The sequence below is a fragment of the Ornithorhynchus anatinus genome, chromosome 3 (genome assembly GCF_004115215.2).
Source record: "Ornithorhynchus anatinus isolate Pmale09 chromosome 3, mOrnAna1.pri.v4, whole genome shotgun sequence".
Lineage (NCBI taxonomy): Eukaryota > Metazoa > Chordata > Mammalia > Monotremata > Ornithorhynchidae > Ornithorhynchus > Ornithorhynchus anatinus.
The window spans coordinates 6,430,808-6,450,275 of record NC_041730.1 but is presented as its reverse complement, the minus strand read 5'-3'; the positions used below and the strand labels follow the sequence as shown (position 1 = coordinate 6,450,275).

General features: G+C 55.0%; 1 protein-coding gene across 1 annotated transcript; it reads right to left on the bottom strand.

Annotated features, from left to right (window-relative positions):
• Positions 1-2,212: 2,212 nt before the first annotated feature.
• Positions 2,213-17,675, bottom strand: CCS (copper chaperone for superoxide dismutase). The gene is made up of 8 exons (XM_029059079.2): positions 17,584-17,675; positions 11,935-12,007; positions 8,264-8,401; positions 6,759-6,936; positions 6,347-6,407; positions 3,562-3,639; positions 3,096-3,199; positions 2,213-2,765 (listed from the first exon to the last, which is right to left on the bottom strand). The coding sequence occupies exons 1-8, from the start codon at positions 17,611-17,613 to the stop codon at positions 2,588-2,590; spliced, it is 840 nt and encodes a 279-aa protein (XP_028914912.1). The 5' UTR covers positions 17,614-17,675; the 3' UTR covers positions 2,213-2,587.
• Between the last annotated feature and the right edge of the window lie 1,793 nt (positions 17,676-19,468).

The window sequence follows — 19,468 nt, the reverse complement described above, 5'->3', positions numbered from 1 at the left end:
CAATCCGCAGGGCGGGAAGGGGCCGCGCGGGCCAATGGCTGGGCGCCGGCGGGCGGGGGGCGGGGACACACAACCGCCCCCGGAAGGGCGCGCGCGCTCCCGCGCTCCGTAACCAAGGGTGACCCCGCCCCGCTCTGAGACGGGCACCAATCGGAGGACTCGCCCCCTCACACCCAGCCCCCGCCCTCCGGCAGGGACCAATCAGAGGCCTCGCCACCGCCCTCCCCTCCGTCCCGCCCCGCGCCAGAGGCCAATCAGAGGCCCCGCCCCAGAGACCAATCAGAGTCCTCACGCCGCCCCAGGGACCAATCAGAGGCCTCGCCCCCTCACCCCGCCCCTCCCTGCGCCAAAGACCAATCAGAGGCCTCATCTCCCAAGCCCCGTCCCGCCATGCCCCAAGGGCCAATCGGAGGCGTCGTCCCTGCCCCGCCCTGCACCAGAGACCAATCGGATGCCTCTCCTTCCTCACCCCGCCCCTCCCTGCCCCGCGGACCAATCGGAGGCCTCGTCCCTGCCCCGCCCTGCGCCAGAGACCAATCAGAGGACTCGCCTCCTTCACCCCGCCCCTCCCCGCATCGGGGAATCGACCAGAGGCCCCGCCCCGCACCAGAAACCAATCAGAGGCCTCACCTCCTTCACCCCGCCCCCCCCTGCGCCGAAGACCAATCAGAGACCTCTCCCCCGTCCCGCCCTGAACCGGGGACCAATCAGAGGCCTCGCCCCGTCCCGCCCTGAGCCGGGGACCAATCAGAGGCCTCGCCTCCCTCCCCGCTCCCCCCCAGCTCGGGAGGGACGGACGCGGGCATGCGGGCCGGGGCCCCCACGGCTGGAGCGGGAAAATCCTTATTATTCATATCGATCATATTATGATATAATCATATATTATTCATCGTACATATATAATAGGTGGGACCGGAAACCCTTGTCCTATCATTATTATATATTGTTTATTAAATAATAGCGAATGGTGGTATTGGTTAAGCGCTTACTACGCGCCAGGCATTGTACTGAGCGCTGGGGGTGGAGCCCGTTGGGGGCAGGGATTGCCTCTATTTGTTGCTGGATTGTACTTTCCAAGGGCTTAGTCCAGTGCTCTGCACACAATGAGCGCCCAATTTATTCAGTCAATCGTATTTATTGAGCAATTAATTAATTAAGCGCTTAATTAAATTAATTGAGCCACGCTGCTTCTCTGTATCTACCCCAGCGCTTGGAACAGTGCTCAGCACAGAGTAAGCGCTTAACAAATACCCAAATTATTAGAGAAGGTGGACATGATTCGTGGCCTGTCCAAACGGATGACTCTGTACCTCCCCAGTGCTTACAACAGTGCCTGGCACATAGTAAGCGCTTAATACCATTTTCAAAAAAAGGTAGTCTAGAGGGAGTGACAGACATCATTAAGGGTCTGCACCCCTCCCGGCACAGCACTGTTACATCTTCTTATACGCTGTTGCTTCTTCATCTAATCAGGGAAGCAGCTTGGCTCCGTGGAAATCTCGGGCTCGGGAGTCACAGGTCGTGGGTTCTAATCCCCGCCACTTGTCAGCGGGGTGACTTTGGGCAAATCGCTTCCCTTCTCTGGGCCTCGGTTGGCTGTAAAACGGAGATTAAGGCTGCGAGCCCCACGTGGGGCAACCTGATTACCTTGTATCTACCCGGGTGCTTAGAACAGTGCTTGGCACATAGTAAGCGCTCAATACCATCATCCTCTAATTTATCTTAATGTCTGTACCGCCCCCGACCTCCACTCCCCACTCGGCTGTAAGCTCCCGGAGGATGGGGATCAGACTACCAACTCTCCTGTACTATCTTCTTCTGAGCCTTTAGTAATAATAATAACGTTGGTATTTGTTAAGCGCTTACTAGGTGCAGAGCACTGTTCTAAGCGCTGGGGGAGATACAGGGCCATCGGGTCGTCCCACGTGAGGCTCGGTCTTAATCCCCATTTTACAGATGAGGCCACTGAGGCATAGAAAAGTGAAGTGACTTGCCCGCAGTCACACAGCTGACAAGTGGCAGAGCCGGGATTTGAACTCACGACTTCTGACTCCCAAGCCCGGGCTCTTTCCACTGAGCCACGCTGCTTCTCTACAATCCTGTGCGCAGAGTCAGCTCTCAATAAATCCCATGGACGGATGGATGGCAAGCCAGGTGAGGATGACCCCTTTTTTGGTAGGTTGGGGGGGGGAGGGATGGAGATAAAACAGAGTTCAGTAGGAAAATAAATCTTTAATTAATTTGCAGAGAAAACTGAGATGAGGCATCTGGGAATGCTCTACAGCAAGGCTACCGCCATCCCGCCGCCATCTTTCCCGCCCCCTCCGGAAAGCTAGCGGCAGTCTGCTCCCGCTTGGCTTCAATTAACGAACGATACAACAGTCAGGCGGCTCTCGGCTAGTCTCCTCCTAGGCGGGCCGGTCCTAAGGGGCCGGGAGACCCTTTATTGAAGATGAAGTGCAGGTCGGAAGGGCATCGGGCGTCGGGAAGGGGGCCGGGAAGGGGGCCGGGAGACCCTTTATCCAAGATTAACGGCAGGTTGGAGGTGGGCAGGGGGCTGGGAGACCCTTTAGTGAAGAGGAGCCGGTCAGAGATGGGCGGGGGGCTGGGCGGGGGGCTGGGCGGGGGGCTGGGCGGGCTTCTTCCGCCCCTCCCCGGCGGCAGGTCGGTGCCGTTCTTCCCACATGGTGAGCCCGTCGCAGGTGCAGATCTGCTTGGGGTTCTGGAAGAGGCCGGCAGAGCGAGCGATGATGCCGCAGGCCAACCTGTGCGGGGAGAGGCGGGAAAAGTCCGAGAAGAATCGTGGCGGGCACTGTACTAAGCGCTGGGGTGGATACAAGCAAACCGGGTTGGGCTCAGTCCCTTCTCCCGGCGGACCCAAGAGTCTTCATCCCCATTTTACAGTTGAGGTAACAGGCACAGAAGTGAAGGGACCACGCTTGCGACCACACGGCAAACGGGTGGCGGGGCCGGCATTAGAACCCATGACCTCCTGACTCGCAGGCCCGGGCTCTAGCCACTCAGCCACGCTGCCTCCCTGAGGAAGGGGGCCGGGCGAGGGTGTCTCCAGAGGCGGGGAAGGGGCCGGGACTCACCTCTCCCCCGAGTTCCCCGAGATCTTGGAGAGGGGGTGTCCTCCGCGGCCCAGGTCGTCTTCACCGGCGTCCACGACCAGGCTGCGGCCGATCACGTCCCACAGCTAAGGCGGGACACGTCATTCGTTCATTCAGTCCTATTTATTGAGCGCTTACTGCGTGCAGGGCACCATTCGAAACTCTTGGGCGGGCAAGACAGAACGCTAAACAGACCCGTTCCCTGCCCACGACGAGCTTACAGTCTAAAGGTAAGTCTGGACGTAAGTGCCGTGGGCCTGCGATGAATAAAGGGAGCGGGAGAAGAGGGAAAGGGGGCTCCGTCGGGGAAGGCCTCTTGGAGGAGACGGGCCTTCGATAAGGCTTGGAGGCGGGGGACATTCACGGCGCTGAGGCTCCGCTCGGGGCCCCGGACCCCCGTCCCCGGCTCCCCCCGACGACCACCACCCCGCAGGCCGGACGCGCTCACCTTGAGCTGCTCATCCTCCATCCTGAAGACGGCTCTCCCCTGGGCGTCGGCGTAGACGTTGCCCAGGTCCCCGAGGTGCTGAGGCAGGGCAGAGAAGGCCGTTACGGCGGGCCAGACCCCCGAGCCGGTCTTCCCCACCCGAAGGCGCCCGGGCCCGGGCCGCAGAGCACTTGGGTTCTAATCCCGGCTCGGCCACGGGCCTGCCGTGGGGGCCTGCGGCAAGGCACTTCATCTCTAGCTGTCGTTTTATTTAACGATAATATTGGTAGTTGTTAAGCGCTTACTAGGTGCCGAGCACTGTTCTAAGCGCTGGGGGAGATACAGGGGCATCAGGTTGGCCCACGTGAGGCTCACCGTCTTCATCCCCATTTTCCAGATGAGGTCACGAGGTCACTGAGAAGTGAAGTGACTTGTTCAAAGTCACCCGTCTGACAGGTGGCAGAGCCGGGATTCGAACCCCTGACCTCTGACTCTCAAGCCGGGGCTCTTTCCACTGAGCCACGCTGCTTCTCTATTAATGCCTGCCTGTCTCATTATTATCATGATTATTATTATTAGCCCCCTTTCCCTTCTCTGCTGCAGGCCTGCCTCCGGTTACCAAGGCAATCTAGTTCACGGCACATCTTCACTTTTGTATCTTCACTTTTGTTTTGTAGGAGTAGCTGAAAATAAAATGAAGCCACTCCTTTGGTGGGGTTGAGTAGGTTTAATTAGGTCTAATTACCTCGAGAACAAGGTAGGAAACTCCAACCGAGGGGTGTTGCTGCCCACCCTGATGTCTTTATCCTGTATTGTACTTCAATGAAATTTAGATGCTGTCTACTTGTTTCGTTTCGCTGCCTCTCTCCCCTCTCCTAGGCTGTGAGCCCGTTGTTGGGCAGGGACGGTCTCTATCTGTTCCCGAATTTTCCATTCCAAGGGCTTAGAACAGTGCTCTGCACACAGTAGGCGCTCAAGAAATATGAATGAATGTGTATAAAAGGAAGCTCTGGTTTACTCAGAACTTGCCAGAGAAGCAGCGTGGCTTTAGCGGAAAGAGCTCGGGCTTGGGGGTCAGAGGACGTGGGTTCTAATCCCGGCTCCACCACTCGTCTGTTGTGTGACTTCACCTCAGTTATCTCATCTGTAAAATGGGGGTTAAAACTGTAAGCCCCACGTGGGACAACCGGATTGCCCTGTATCTACCCCAGCCCTTAAAAGAGTGCTCGGCACACAGTAAGCGCTTAACAAATACCTTCGTTATTAGTGTGAGGAGGAGCAATGGGTAGTCAGGGAGAGTGTAGGGCTGGTTTAAAAAATCAGCTGGTTTGAACTGGAAATATTCCAAGTGGATTATGACAACTGTGCTATTTGTTAGTCATTAATTATGCGGTTCTACTAGCTTTCAATGGAGCCCCCACCCTCTCCGGATTATTCGGAAGCAGCGTGGTCCAGTGGAACGAGCCCGGACCTGGGAGTCAGAGGACCTGGGTTCTAATTCCACCTCTGCTACTTACTGGCTGTGTGACCTTGGGGGAGTCGCTCGACTTTTTGGGGTTTCCTCGTCTGTAAAACGGCAATGGAGACCCGTTCTCCCTTCTGCTTAGACTGTGAGCCCCATGGGAGACAGGGACTATGTCCCACTCGATTACCTTCTAGCCACCCCAGTGCTCGGCAACACTGTACGCGATTAAGAAATACAGCGGCAGTCCACGTCTCCCATGGGGCTCACGGTCTTAATCCCCATTTTCCAGATGAGGTAAGTGAGGCCCAGAGACCTGAAGCAACTTGCCCAAGGTCACACAGCAGACAAATGGAAGAGCCGGGATTGGAACCCAAGCCCTCCTGACTCCCAGGCCTGGGCTCAATCCACTAGGCCATGCATCATCTCAGCCTCTTCATCCAGACCCAACTACTCGCTGTCCTGGCATTGCCAGAAATGGCTTCTCTCACGTACTCTTCCTTCCCTGAGCTCAGCGCCAGGCTGAAACTGGCTTCGCAGGTAGAGGCTGCAGGCCTCCGCCCCAGGTCCCGCTTCTCCAGCACTTAGAACAGTGCTCTGCACATAGTAAGCGCTTAATAAATAACATTATTATTATTATTCTCCCCTGGATCCCGCTCCGGAGCCGGGCGGGCCCAGATCGCGGAGAGCCGGGAGGACGGCTCCCGGAGCCCTAGGCTGGGGAGGGGAGACTAGGCAGGGCCAGACTCACCAGGACCGCTCCCTACCCGTGGCGGCCACAAACACTCACACAGGTTTGTCACAGAACAAATCGATCGATGGTTGTTCCTCAGCGCTTAACTTCACTTTTATTTACCGAAGGAGAGAAGCAGTGGGATGGGGGGGGGGGGGCGCAAAGGAGGGGAAGAGGGAGAGGAAAGAGAAGGGGGGATGAAAATGGGGGATAGGAAGAAGGGAGGGGCCAAGAAAAAGAAGAGGGAGGACAGGAGGAAGGGAAATGAAGAGGGCAGGTAGAAAAGAAAGGAAGGAGGAGGGGGACGGGAGGAAGGGAAGAGGAATGGAGGGGGAAGGAGGAGGGGAAGAGGAAAGGAGGACAGGAAGGAGGGGGGGAGAGGAAGGGGAAGAGGGGGAAGGAGGGGAGGGGGGAAGGAAGTGAGTGGGGAGGGAGAAGGGGGAGATGAGGGAAAGAGAGTGGAAGTAGAGCAGGGGAGAGGGCACAGGCAGCCCGTCGCCGCCACTGAGCGAGCCAGGGCCGACTGTTCGGATCACAATGGGGGTGGCAAGGGGATCCCCGTCCCACCTGCCCACCCGCCGGCCCGCCTCTCTGCGGGGCCCCGAACTTACCCTCTGCGGGTCCCGGGGTCCCCCGTGCGAAGCTCCAGTGGGGTTGAAGTGCTCCCCACAGCTGAAAGGCAAAGGCAGGGGGTGAGGGCGGGGCCTTTTCAAGGGAAGCTACACAGCTCTGAGAAGCAGCACGGCGGAGTGGATGCAGCCTGGGCCCGGGAGGCACGAGGTCGGGGGTTCTAATCCCGGTTCCCCCACTTGCCCGCTGGGCGACCTGGGGCAAGGCACTTCACTTCCCTGGGCCTCGGTTCCCTCGTCGGCAAAATGGGGACTGAGACCTCGAGCCCCAGGTGGGACGGACACTGCGTCCAACCCGATCGGCCTGTAGCCACCCCGGCGCTCGGCACGGTGCCTGGCCCAGAGCGAGCGCTTCGAGAGGACCGCTGTTATCAGGATGACGACCGCCACCCACCTGGCACAGTTTTGGGTGACATCTCCGTACTGGTGCACGTGGAGGCCGTGAGGCCCAGGCTCCAGCCCGTCGATGGTCCCCTCGATGAGGCAGCAGTCGGGGGACACCTGCAGGAAGCGCACCACGCCCTGCACCGGCCCGGTGCCCCCCATCATGGCCACGGCCGCCCCCAGGTTCCCTGCAGTGGGGAGACGCCCCCGCCGTGGCTCGCACTCTCGCCTACCTGGCCGGGGGAGCCCTTCCCGGAGCCCCCGCCGCCGGCCGGCCGGGTTAGGGCTCCCCCCGGTCCCTCTGGAAGTCTCCCCCGTGGCCTAAACGGGGAGTTCTACCCGCCTCTAACGTCCCAGGACGGCCCAAGCACTTAATCCAGTGCTCTGCGCCTAGTCGGTGCTCAATAAATAGCACTCATTGATTGGATCTGCTCCCTCTTTTCGTCCCCTCCCTCACCCGCACGGCACTCCTCATCCGTCACTTCTGGAAGTTTCCCGTGGGCGGGGAATGCACCCACCGCTGCATTGTGTTTTCTCAAGTGCTTAGTCCAGTCTTCTAATACTACTAATAATTATGGCATGTGTTAAGCGCTATGTGCCAAGTATGTTCTAAGCGAAGGGTTCAATACAAGGTAATCGGGTTGTCCCATGTGGGGCTCACCGTCTCAATCTCCGTTTTATTCATTCATTCAATAGTATTTATTGAGCGCTTACTATGTGCAGAGCACTGGACTAAGCGCTTGGAATGTACAAATCGGTAACAGATAGAGACAGTCCCTGCCCTCTGACGGGCTTACGGTCTAATCGGGGGACAGACAAGAAAAAGTTTTACAGATGAGGTCGCTGAGGCCCAGAGAAGTGATTTCCCCAAAGTCACACAGCAGACAGGCGGAGGAACCGGGATTAGAACCCACGACCTCTGACTCCTAAACCCAAATTCGACACACAGTAAGTGCCCAATAATCATGAGTGACTGAGTGATTGGATTTGCTCCCTCCCTCACCTCTGTGGCATTGATTTAATTCTATTGACGTCTGTCTCTCCCTCTAGACTGTCAGCTCCCCGTGGGCAGGGAACAGGCCTGCTAATTCCGCTGCACTATCCTCTCCCAAGCGCTTAATGCGGTGCTCTGCACACAGTGAGCGCTCAATAAATTCGATTGATTGGATTTGTTCCCTCTTTCGACCCATACCTCACCCCCACAGCACCTATGTCCACGTCCGTCATTCATTTAAGGTCCGTCTCCCCCTCTAGACGATCAGCTTCTTGTGGGCAGGGGACGTGTCTGCTCATTTTGTTATACTGTCCTCTCCCAAGAGCTTAGTCCAGTGCTCTGCAGAGTGTGAGCACTCAAAACATACCACTGGTTAACTGATCGATCGATGGATCTTACCTCTTCACCCTTTCCTAACCAGGCCGGCTGTCCCCTATGAAGGCAGCCCTCCCTGCCTGAGATCCTGGGGTGTCCTCCCCCCGCCCCACCAGCACCCCGAACCCAAGCCCCCCGCTTCTCACGCAGCAGACTGTTCCCCATGCCCTTGAGGATGGCCTGGCGGCCCGTGCTCTCCAACAGGGCCTGCACCTGGGTGCTGGGCAGGGTGGTCTTCACCAGGACGCTCTGGGCCATCAGATCCACCTCCACTCCCTGGACACCTGGAACGAGGCAGAGGGGAGTCAGTCAGGGGATGAAACTCGCCCCTGACCGACAAGCAGGGGTGATGAGAAGCGGTGCGGTTTAACGGATAGACCCCCTCCCCCCGGCCTGGGTGCCGAAGGACCTGGGTTCTAATCCTGACTCTGCCCCGTGCCTGCTGTGTGACCTTGGGCAAGGCGCTTCGCCTCTCGGGGTCTCCGTTCCCTTGTCCCTAAAATGGGGTGAGAATACCCCACCACCAAAGCTCTTATGGCTTTGACTACCATCTCTACGCAGATGACACGCAGATCTCCATCTCCGCCCCCGTCCTCTCCCCCTCCCTTCAGGCTCGCATCTCCTCCTGCCTCCGGGATGTCTCCACCTGGATGTCGAGCCCGCCACCTAAAACTCAACCTGAGCGAGACTGAGCTCCTCATCTTCCCTCCCAAACCCGGTCCTCTCCCAGACTTCTCTATCACTGTGGATGGCACGACCGTCCTTCCCGTCTCTCGGGCCCGCAATCTCGGTGTCATCCTTGACTCGTCTCTCAATCACCCCATATATCCTATCCGTTACCAAGACCTGCCGGTTTCACCTCTACAATATCGCCAAGATCCGCCCTTTCCTCTCCACCCAAACGGCTACCCTACTGCTACGGGCTCTCATTATATCCCGGCTAGACTACCGTGTCGGCCTTCTCTCCGACCTCCCTTCCTCCTCTCTCGCCCGGCTCCGGTCTATTCTTCACTCCGCTGCCCGGCTCATCTTCCCGCAGAGACGATCTGGGCGTGTCACTCCCCTCCTTAAACAACTCCAGTGGTTGCCTATCAACCTCCGCTCCAAACAAAAGCTCCTCACTCTAGGCTTCGAGGTTCTCCGTCACCTTGCCCCTTCCTACCTCTCCTCCCTTCTCTCTTTCTACCACCCACCCCGCACGCTCCGCTCCTCCGCCGCCCGCCTCCTCGCCGTCCCCCAGTCTCACCCGTCCCGCCGTCGACCCCCGGGCCACGTCCTCCCGTGGTCTCGGAACGCCCTCCCTCCTCACCTCCGCCAAACTGATTCTCTTCCCCTCTTCGAAACCCTACTTAAAACTCACCTTCTCCAAGAGGCCTTCCCAGACTGAGCTCCCTTCTCCCTCTACTCCCTCTGGCAACCCCCCCTTCACCTCTCCGCAGCTAAACCCTCTTTTCCCCCTTTCCCTCTGCTCCTCCACCTCTCCCTTCCCCTCCCCACAGCACTGTACTCGTCCGCTCAACTGTATATATTTCCGTTACCCTATTTATTTTGTTAATGAATTGTACATCGCCTTGATTTTATTTAGTTGCCATTGTTTTTACGAGATGTTCTTCCCCTCGACGCTGTTTAGTGCCATTGTTCTCGTCTGTCCGTCTCCCCCGATTAGACCGTAAGCCCGTCAAACGGCAGGGACTGTCTCTATCTGTTGCCGACCTGTTCATCCCAAGCGCTTAGTACAGTGCCCTGCACATAGTAAGCGCTCAATAAATACTATTGAATGAATACCTGTTCTCCCTCCCCCTTAGACAAGGCGCAAGCAAGACTGTCTGATTGGATTATCCTGTTTCTACCCCAGTGCTTAGCACGTAGTATCTGTTTAGACACTGTTTACATTCTTTGGGCCAGTAACAAGAAATAGGGGCCTAGCCAGCCTCTCCCCCCGCCCCGTCCCCCCAAACTTATCAAATAGAGACAGATCCTTCTTGACCGAAAGACTCTTTGCACAGATACGCTACCCTCCGGGCCAGGACCATCGTCGTGATGACGCGAGGAGGCAGGTAAGAGGACGGAGGGGGATAAAGGGCAACTAATTTCTCCCGAATGAGCACTCGGTGAATACAGGAGACAGGTAGCCCCTCATATCACAGTCCTATCAGATGAGGAGAATGGTAAAATGCTCCCTTCACTCAGATCTACCACCTGCCAGGAAAGAAGTTGATCAACCCTGATAATAATATGGTATTTGTTAAGCACTTACTATGTGCCAGGCACTGTACTAAGATTGGGGTGGATGCAAGCAAATCGGGTTGGACACAGTCCCGGCCCCACGTGGGGCTCGGTCTCAATCCCCATTTTACAGAGGAGGTCACTGAGGCCCAGAGAAGTGACGCGACTTGCCCAAGGCCACACAGCAGAAAAGTGGCGGAGCCGGGATTAGAAGCCATGACCTTGACTCCCAAGCCCGGGCTCGATCCACCGCGCCACAGTCCACACATCCATATCTTTTTCTTTCCCTTCTCCCCACCCCCCCACTTCTGACAAACTCAAAGCACCAAGGAAACAATCTCACCCCAGACCAGATCATCTCAGGAGACTTTCCTGGAAGATTACACAATTCATAGTGCCTTGGGAACACATCTGCCAACTCTGCTGTATTGCCCTCTCCCACGAGCTTAGTATAGTGTTCTGCACAAAATAAGCGCTCGATAAATCAATGGTACTTATGTACCATAAATCCCACCGATGATACAGCGCTCTGCAGCACGGTAAAAGCTCAATAAATATGACTGGATGTCTGTGTGTGAGACCAACTCTATAGTCATTTTATTTACTCAGAGTCCTTGATCTGTCAGTATTTGAATGTCCATCTCCCCTCGGTGAAATGAAAGGTCCTTGTGCGCAGGGAACAAATCTCTGGCTTCTATTATATTTTCCCTAGCACTTTGTTCGGTTTCTGGGAGCTTAATGAAAGAAAATACCTTTCCTGCCACTACCGTAGATGAATGAGAGAGGAAGCTGTCGCTTTCTTCCAGAGGGAAGAACGGAACTCTTAACACCCACGCTCTCATTTAGCACTGACATTTAGGACAGTTGAAGAAGAGAAAAAAAGGCTTCTTGCCTTCCTGTGATCTCCTCTTTTATCAGGTAAAGTCCTAGAAGGGAGGCATGCTATTACTGTGCTGGGGGTAGACTATAATAATTTTTTTACCTATAGTGTGTCCTGTACCAGAGTCATCTCAGGATAAAGATAATCACACCAAACATCCCGTATTTGTGCAGAGTTGTATCACGTCAGGGCAGAGTTTACAGATGTCCTGAAGAAGGCTTTCTGGGGCATCGGTCTTTATCCATTCTGATCTTTTGTAAATATTGCACGTGTTAATAACGATAAGGACTATTATGGTTTTTGTCAAATGCTTACTATGTGCCAGGCACTGTACTAAGTGCCAGGGTGGAGACGAGCAAATCGGGGTTGGACCCAGTCCCTGTCCCACACGGGGCTCGCAGTCTCAATCCCCATTTTACAGAGGAGGTAACTGAGGCCCAGAAGTGAAATGACTTGCCCAAGGTCACAGGCAGACACGTGACAGACCGGAATTGGAACTCACGACCCGACTCGCAGGCCCGTGTTCTATCCGCTGCACCGAGCCGTTCCTTCGCGGTCCCAATAAACCAGCCTCCCATCTTCCGGGAAGCGCCGTCTCGGGGAGAGCCGAGGTGGGGCACGGTGCCCACAACGCTCCCTCCAGGACGATCCTTGGATCGGGGGTGGGGGCGGGGGGCCCACGAGCTGGGGAAGTTGAGGGGTTCGCCATACCTGCTACATCCTGTAACGACTTCTGGACGGCGTCCACGCAGCTCTCACAGCTCATCTGCACGGCAAACTCCAGCTGGGGGGAAACAGGGCAGGGGGAGTCAGGTGGGCCTCGGGAGGCGGGGAGGGCCTGTCCTCCAAAAATGAGGAGGGGGGAGAGAGGAGAGAAGAGGAAAGCAGAAAGTAGGGGAGGCTGATCCAAGCGCTTCCCCACCCCTCCTTGACAACTGCATCGGCCTCCTCATTTCCCCTTCCGTTGCCGGATCTGCCCCCTTCAAGCACTTGCCATTCACCCCACCCTCAGCCCCGCGCCACATCTGTCCACGTCCGTAGCGTATTTTAACATCTGTCTGTCTCTACAGTGGTGGGCAGTCGGTGTTCACCAACTCTGTTGTTAGTGTACTCTCCCAAGAGTCCACTACAGTGCTCCGCACACGGTAGGCGCTCAATAACTGCCATTTTGACTGACTGAGGGGAAAGGGAATGAGAGGAAGTGGGGAGGAAGAAGAGAGAGGAGAGAGGTCAGATTCTTGCAGAGTGAGTCACCCCCGGCTCGACCCCGTGCTCCTCTACACCTCTAAATTGTAAGCTCATTGTGGGCAGGGAATGTATCTGATGATTCTGCTGTGCTGTGCTCTCCCAAGCGTTTACTCCAGCGCTCTGCACCCGGTAACCATTCAATAAATGCCACTGATTGATGGTTAGGAGAGAAAGGAGAGGAGCACACTCCGCTCCTCTGGTACTAACCTTCTCCCTGGACCTCCATCTCGCCTGACCCGCCGTCGACCCCTGGCCCACATCCTGCCTCTGGCCTGGACGGCCCTTCCTCCTCAAATCCGCCAAACCATCACTCTTCCCCCCTTCAAAGCCCTACTGAAGGCTCCCCTCCTCCAAGAGGCCCTCTCTCGTCCCCTCCTCGTCGCCATTTATGTCACCCGTCGCCGGGGACGGGTTCATTCGGAATCGGCGCGGCGAGAGAGGGGAGAGAGGCCGGGGATGGAAAAGCCTGAGTTTTCTATATAATTTATTCCGTGGGGCCAACTGAATTACTTGGTTATTCAGATGCAACAAATCGACCTTCCCTAGCGGGAGGAATAGACTCGTACGTTACGCGCATGGCAGAGCAGCCGGGCCCACCCAGGTGGATCTCACTTATGATTTACTCAGCTCCCACCATGTGCGCGCCCACTCGGGAGGAATCCACTTGGGCGTTAGACCCACTTTTCATTCATTCAGTAGTCAAGGACCGACACCAAGGTTGCAAGCCTGTGAGATGGGGAAGTCAGGGAGGGGAAAGGGTTTGAGAGGGAAGATAAGGAGCTCAGTTTTAGACATGTTGAGTTTTAGGTGGCGGGCACACATCCAGGTGGAGATGTCCTGGAGGCAAGAGGAGATAGGAGCCTGGAGGGAGGGGGAGAAAACAGGGGAGGAGATGTAGATTTGGGTGTCACCTGCATAGAGATGATAATTGAAGCCCTGGGAGTGAATGAGTTCACTGAGGGAGTGAGTATAAATGGAGAACAGAAGAGGCCCAAAAACTGACCTTTGAGGAACCCCTACAGTTAGAGGATGGGAGGGGAAGGAGGAGCCCGCGAAAAGAGGATGAATGGCCAGAAAGACAAGAGGAGAACGAGGAGAGGAAGGAGTCCCTGCAGCCAAGTGTGGAGGAGAAGGGGGTGGTCGACAGTGTCAAAGGCAGCTGAGAGGTCAAGGAGGATTAGGATAGAGTAGGAGCCATTGGATTTGGCGAGAAAGAGGTCACGGGTGACCTTAGGGCAGTGTCGGTGGAGTGGAGGGGACGGAAGCCAGATCGGAGGGGGGGCTAGGGGAGGGTTGGAGTTGAGGAATTCAAGGCAGCGAGTGTAGGCGACTCGTTCTAGGATTTTGGAAAGGCAGGGCAGGAAGGAGATAGGGTGATAACTGGAAGGGGAAGTGGGGTCGAGAGGGGTTTTTTTTAGGATGGGGAGACATGGGCATGTTTGAAGGCAGAGGGGAAGAAGCCACTGGAGAGTGAGCGGTTAAAGACAGCAGTTAAGGAGGGGAGAAGGGCAGGGGCAATGGTTTTGATAAGGTGAGCAGGAATGGGGTCCGAGGCACAGGTGGAGGGGGTGGCACTTGCGAGGAGGGAGGAGGTCTCCTCTGAGGATACTGCAGGGAAGGAGGGGAAAGTAGGGGGGAGGGTTGGGAGGACGGGGATGGAGAAGGGGGAGGGGTGACTTTGGGGAGCTCAGACCTGATGGTGTTAATTTTCGTGATGAAGTAGGTGGCCAGGTCGTTGGGGGTGAGGGATGGGGGAGGCGGAGGAACAGGGGGGACTTATGCATTATCCACTTAATAATGTTGGTATTTGTTAAGCGCTTACTATGTGCAGAGCACTGTTCTAAGCGCTGGGGTATACAGGATAATCAGGTTGTCCCATATGAGGCTCACAGTCTTAATCTCCATTTCACAGAGGTCACTGAGGCCCAGAGAAGTGAAGTGACTTGCCCACAGTCCCACAGCTGACAAGTGGCAGAGCTGGGATTCGAACCCATGACCTCTGACTCCCCAGCCCGGGCTCTTTCCGCTGAGCCACGCTGCTTCTTAAGCCCACTTATAATAATATAATATTATTGGTGGTTTGGTTATTACCCACTTCTGCATTAAAGCCACTTGTGCGTTACCCACTTACGGGGAGGCAGCTAGCTCCCACCATGTGCGACACACTCACCCGTCCCGCGGCCCTGTCTCCGTGCGTTGGTCCTCTGGGCAGAGACCAGAGCGGCAGAGGCGACAGGTATTTATGTCCTGTGGCCTGGGTGGTCCCAACTCCCGTCCTGCTCAATCAGCGTCCCTTTCAACCCACCCTCCACACCTTATTGGGTGGGGCCGGAGGTGAGGGGCAACTCTCTTTCCGCCCCACCCCCTCTGGCCACAGAACTTACATCACAGGTAATAATTGGTATTTGTTAAGCGCTTACTGTGTGCCTGCCGAGCACTGTTCTAAGCTCTGGGGTAGATAGATACAAGGTAATCGGGTTGCCCCACGTGAGGCTCCCAGTCTTCATCCCCATTTTACAGATGAGGTCACTGAGGCACAGAGAAGTTAAGTGACTTGCCCGAGGTCACAGAGCAGACAAGTGGAGAGTGAAGGCATTTTGCCCTCGGAGTGGCCGGTGCCCCGCTCCACCTTGGCACAAATGCCCTTCCTCCTCAAATCCCACAATGACTCTTCCCCCCTTCGAACCCCTACTGAAGGCGCACCTCCTCCATGAAGCCTTCCCAGGCTAAACCCCCTTTACCTCAGCTCCCCTTTTGCTCTTCCCTCCCTTGTCCCCGCCCCCCAGCACTTGTGTAGACACGTACAGATCTTTAATACGATTTATACTGGTGCCTGTTTACTTCTTTTGATGTGTATCTATAATCTGATTTATACTAATGCCCGTTTACTTGTTTTGATGTGTATCTATCTATAATTCTATTTAGACTAGTGCCTGTTTACTTCTTTTGATGTGTATCTATCTATAATTCTATTGATACTGGTGCCCGTTTGTTTGGATGTGTATCTATCTATAATTCAATTTATCCTGGTGCCCGTTCACTTCTGTTGATGTGTATCGATCTATAATTCTATTGATACTAGTGCCCGTTTACTTGATTTGATGTGTATCTATAATTCTATTTATACTGGTGCCCGTTATTCGTTTTGATGTGCATCTATCTATAATTCTATTTATACTGGTGCCCGTTTACTTGTTTTGATGTGTATCTCTCTATGATTGTTTATACTAGTGCCCGTTTATTTCTTGTGATGTGTATCTATCTATAATTCTATTTATGCTGGTGCCCGTCTACTTGTTTGGATGTGTATCTATCTATAATTCTGTTTATGTATATGGATGCCTGTTTATTTGTTTTGATGTCTGTCTCCCCCCCTTCTAGACCATCTCTCTCTATTTGCTGACCTGGACTTTCCAAGCGCTCAGTACAGTGATGTGCACACAGTAAGCGCTCACCAAATACGACTGAAGTGGGAAGGAGGGCGAGGACAGATCCTTGCATCCCCCACCTGTATTCATTCATTCAATCGTATTTTGGTATTAAGGAAGCAGCGTGGCTCAGTGGAAAGAGGCTGGGCTCGGGAGTGAGAGGTCATGGGTTTGACTCCCAGCTCTGCCACTTGTCAGCTGTGTGACTGCGGGCAAGTCACTTCACTTCTCTGGGCCTCAGTGACCTCATCTGGAAAATGGGGATTAACTGTGAGCCTCACGGGGGCCAACCTGATGACCCTGTATCTCCCCCAGCGCTTAGAACGGTGCTCTGCACCTAGTAAGCGCTTAACAAATACCAACATTATTATTATTATTATTTATTAAGCAGAGTGGCTCAGTGGAAAATGCCCGAGCTGGAGAGTCAGAGGTGGTGGGTTCGAATCCCGACCACCTGTCAGCTGGGCGGCTTTGGGCAAGTCACTTCCCTGGGCCTCCTCAGTTAAAAGTGGATTGGGACGGGGAACCCCACGAGGGACAACCTGATGATCTTGTATCCCCCCAGAGCGTAGAACAGGGCTTGGCACATAGTAAGCGCTTAACAAAGAGCGTCATTATTATTATTAAGCACTTACTGCGTGCAGAGCACTGTGCTAAGCGGTTGGGAGAGGTCCATCCAGCAATAAAGCGTGGTTCAGTGGCAAGAGGCCGGGCTTGGGAGTCAGAGTTCGTGATAATAATAATAATAATAATGTTGGCATTTAATGTCGGTATTTGTTAAGCGCTTACTATGTGCAGAGCACTGTTCTAAGCGCTGGGGTAGACACAGGGGAATCAGGTTGTCCCACGTGGGGCTCCCAGTCTTCATCCCCATTTTACAGATGAGGGAACTGAGGCCCAGAGAAGTGAAGTGACTTGCCCACAGTCCCCCAGCTGCCAAGTGGCAGAGCTGGGATTCTAACTCATGACCTCCGACTCCCAAGCCCATGCTCTTTCCACTGAGCCACGCTGCTTCTCTAAGTGTGCCAAGCACTGTTCTAAGCGCTGGGGCGGATGCAAAGTATCTGTTAAGCGCTTACTCTGTGCAGAGCACTGTTCTAAGAGCCGGGGGAGTTCATGAGTTCGAATCCCAAGCAGGGAAGGGAAGCAGCGTGGCTCACTGGAAAGAGCCCGGGCTTTGGAGTCAGAGGTCATGGGTTCGAATCCCGGCTCGGCCACTTGTCAGCTGTGTGACTTTGGGCAAGTCACTTCACTTCTCGGTGCCTCAGTTCCCTCATCTGTAAAATGGGGATTAAGACTGTGAGCCCCACGTGGGACAACCTGATTCCCCTGTGTCTCCTCCAGCGCTTAGAACAGTGCTCGGCACATAGTAAGGGCTTAACCAATACCAACATTATTATTATTATCCCAACTCTGCCACTTGTCAGCTGGGGGACTGTGGGCAAGTCACTTCACTGGGCCTCAGTGACCTCATCTGTCAAATGGGGATGAAGACTGGGAGCCTCACGTGGGCCCACCTGATGACCCTGTCTCTCCCCCAGCGCTTAGAACAGTGCTCTGCACATAGTAAGCGCTTAACCAATACCAACATTATTATTATTAATAAAGGGGGAGGTCAGTGCCCCACGATGGCGTTCTGGTCCTAAGTGACAGGAGGGAATCCCCGCGGGCGCGGCGCCCTCACCGTGCAGGCCGTCGTCGCCGCCGCCGCCATCCTGACGACTGAGGAGAAGGACGACGACGGGCCGCACTTCCGCTTCCGGCGTCGGTTGCCACGGCGACCGGCTAGGCCCCGCCCCCCCCCTCCCCCCCCCGCCGCGCGCGCTGGGGGCGGAGAACCCGCCGGGGAGGAGGCGCGAGCCGGGAACTTCCGCTTCCGCCCGCGGTTGCTATGGCGACGGAGGGGCGCTGAGGGGGCCGGAGAAACAATCATTCATTCACTCGGTCATTCATTCATTCAATCATACTTACTGAGCGCTGGCCACTACTACTACTAATAATGTTGGCATTTGCTAAGCGCTCGCTATGTGCCCAACACTGTTCTAAGCGCTGGGGAGGATAGAAGGTGATGAGGGGGTTCCCCGTGGGGCTCCCAGTCTTCATCCCCATTTGACCTTCATTCATTCATTCAATCGTATTTATTGAGCGCTTACTATGTGCAGAGCACTGGACTAAGCGCTTGGAATGAACAAGTCGGCAACAGATAGAGACGGTCCCTGCCGTTTGACGGGCGCACGGTCTAATCGGGGGAGACGGGCAAATGAGAACAATGGCAATAAATAGAGTCGAGGGGAAGAACATTTGACAGATGAGGGAACTGAGGCCCAGAGAAGGGAAGTGACTGGCCCAAAGTCACACAGCAGACAGTGGAAAGAGCATGGGGTGGGGACTCAGAGGTCGTGGGTTCAAATCCCAGCTCTGCCATTTGTCAGCTGGGTGACTTTGGGCCAGTCACTTCACTTCTCTGGGCCTCAGTTCCCTCAGCTGTCAAATGGGGATGAAGACTGGGAGTCCCACGGGGGACAACCTGATGACCTTGTATCTCCCCCAGCGCTTAAAACAGTGCTTTGCACGTAAAAAATGCAAAAAAAAAGGTGGCAGAGTCAAAATTAGAACCCATGACCTCTGGCTTCTAAGCCCCGGCTCTTTCCACTGAGCCACACTACTCGGTGCTGACCACTGGAGTAAGCGCTTGGAATGGACAAATGGGCAACAGATAGAGAGAATCCCTGCCTAACAATGGGCTCACAGGCTAAACAGGGGAGATAGAAACAGAACACAACAACAAGTAGTCTGGCGTCAATATCATCAAGATAAATAAAAATAAAATGGTGGCATTTGTTAAGTGCTTACTATGAGCAAAGCACTGTTCTAAGCGCTGGGGGATACAAGGTGATCAGGTTGTCCCACGTGGGCTCACACTTTTAATCCCCATTTTACAGATGAGGTAACTGAGGCACAGAGAAGTTAAGTGACTTGCCCAAAGTCACACAGCTGGCAAGCGGCGAAGCCGGGATTCGAACCCATGAACTCTGACTCCCAAGCCCGGGCTCTTTCCACTGTACCAAGCTGCTTCTGAATCATAGATATCTATATTTTGATATATGATTATGATTTCTATCTATAGAATCATAGAGACATTTCATTAACAAAATAAATAGAGTAATAAATAATACATATAAATAGGCACAAGTGCTGTGGGGAGGGTAAGGAGGCAGAGCAGAGGGTGGGAGAAGGGGCGATGGGGGGCAGGAGGGGCAGAGGGAAAGGGAGGGCTCAGTCTGGGAAGGCCTCCTGGAGGAGGTGAGCTCTCAGTAGGGCTTTGAAGAGGGGAAGAGAGTTAGTTTGGCGGAGGTGAGGAGGGAAGACGTTCCGGGACAGCGGGAGGACGTGAGCCGGGGGTCGACGGTGGGTTAGGCACAAACGAGGTCCAATGAGGAGGTGAGCGGCGGCAGAGGAGCGGAGCGTGCGGGCTGGGCTGGACGAGGAGAGAAGGGAGGTGAGGTAGGAGAGGGCCAGGGGTTGGGGGGCTTCGAAGCCAAGAGTGAGGAGTTTTCGTTTTATGCCAA

What these genes read in the sequence shown, in the direction of transcription:
- CCS (XM_029059079.2), bottom strand. Translation starts at nt 17,613, where the DNA reads ATGGCGGCGGCGGCGACGACGGCCTGCACG. An exon ending in GTCGTTACAGGATGTAGCAG is followed by an intron (nt 8,402 to 11,934) that starts GTATGGCGAACC and finishes GCCTCGTTCCAG; the next exon opens with GTGTCCAGGGAGTGGAGGTG. An exon ending in GTCACCCAAAACTGTGCCAG is followed by an intron (nt 6,408 to 6,758) that starts GTGGGTGGCGGT and finishes TTTGCCTTTCAG; the next exon opens with CTGTGGGGAGCACTTCAACC.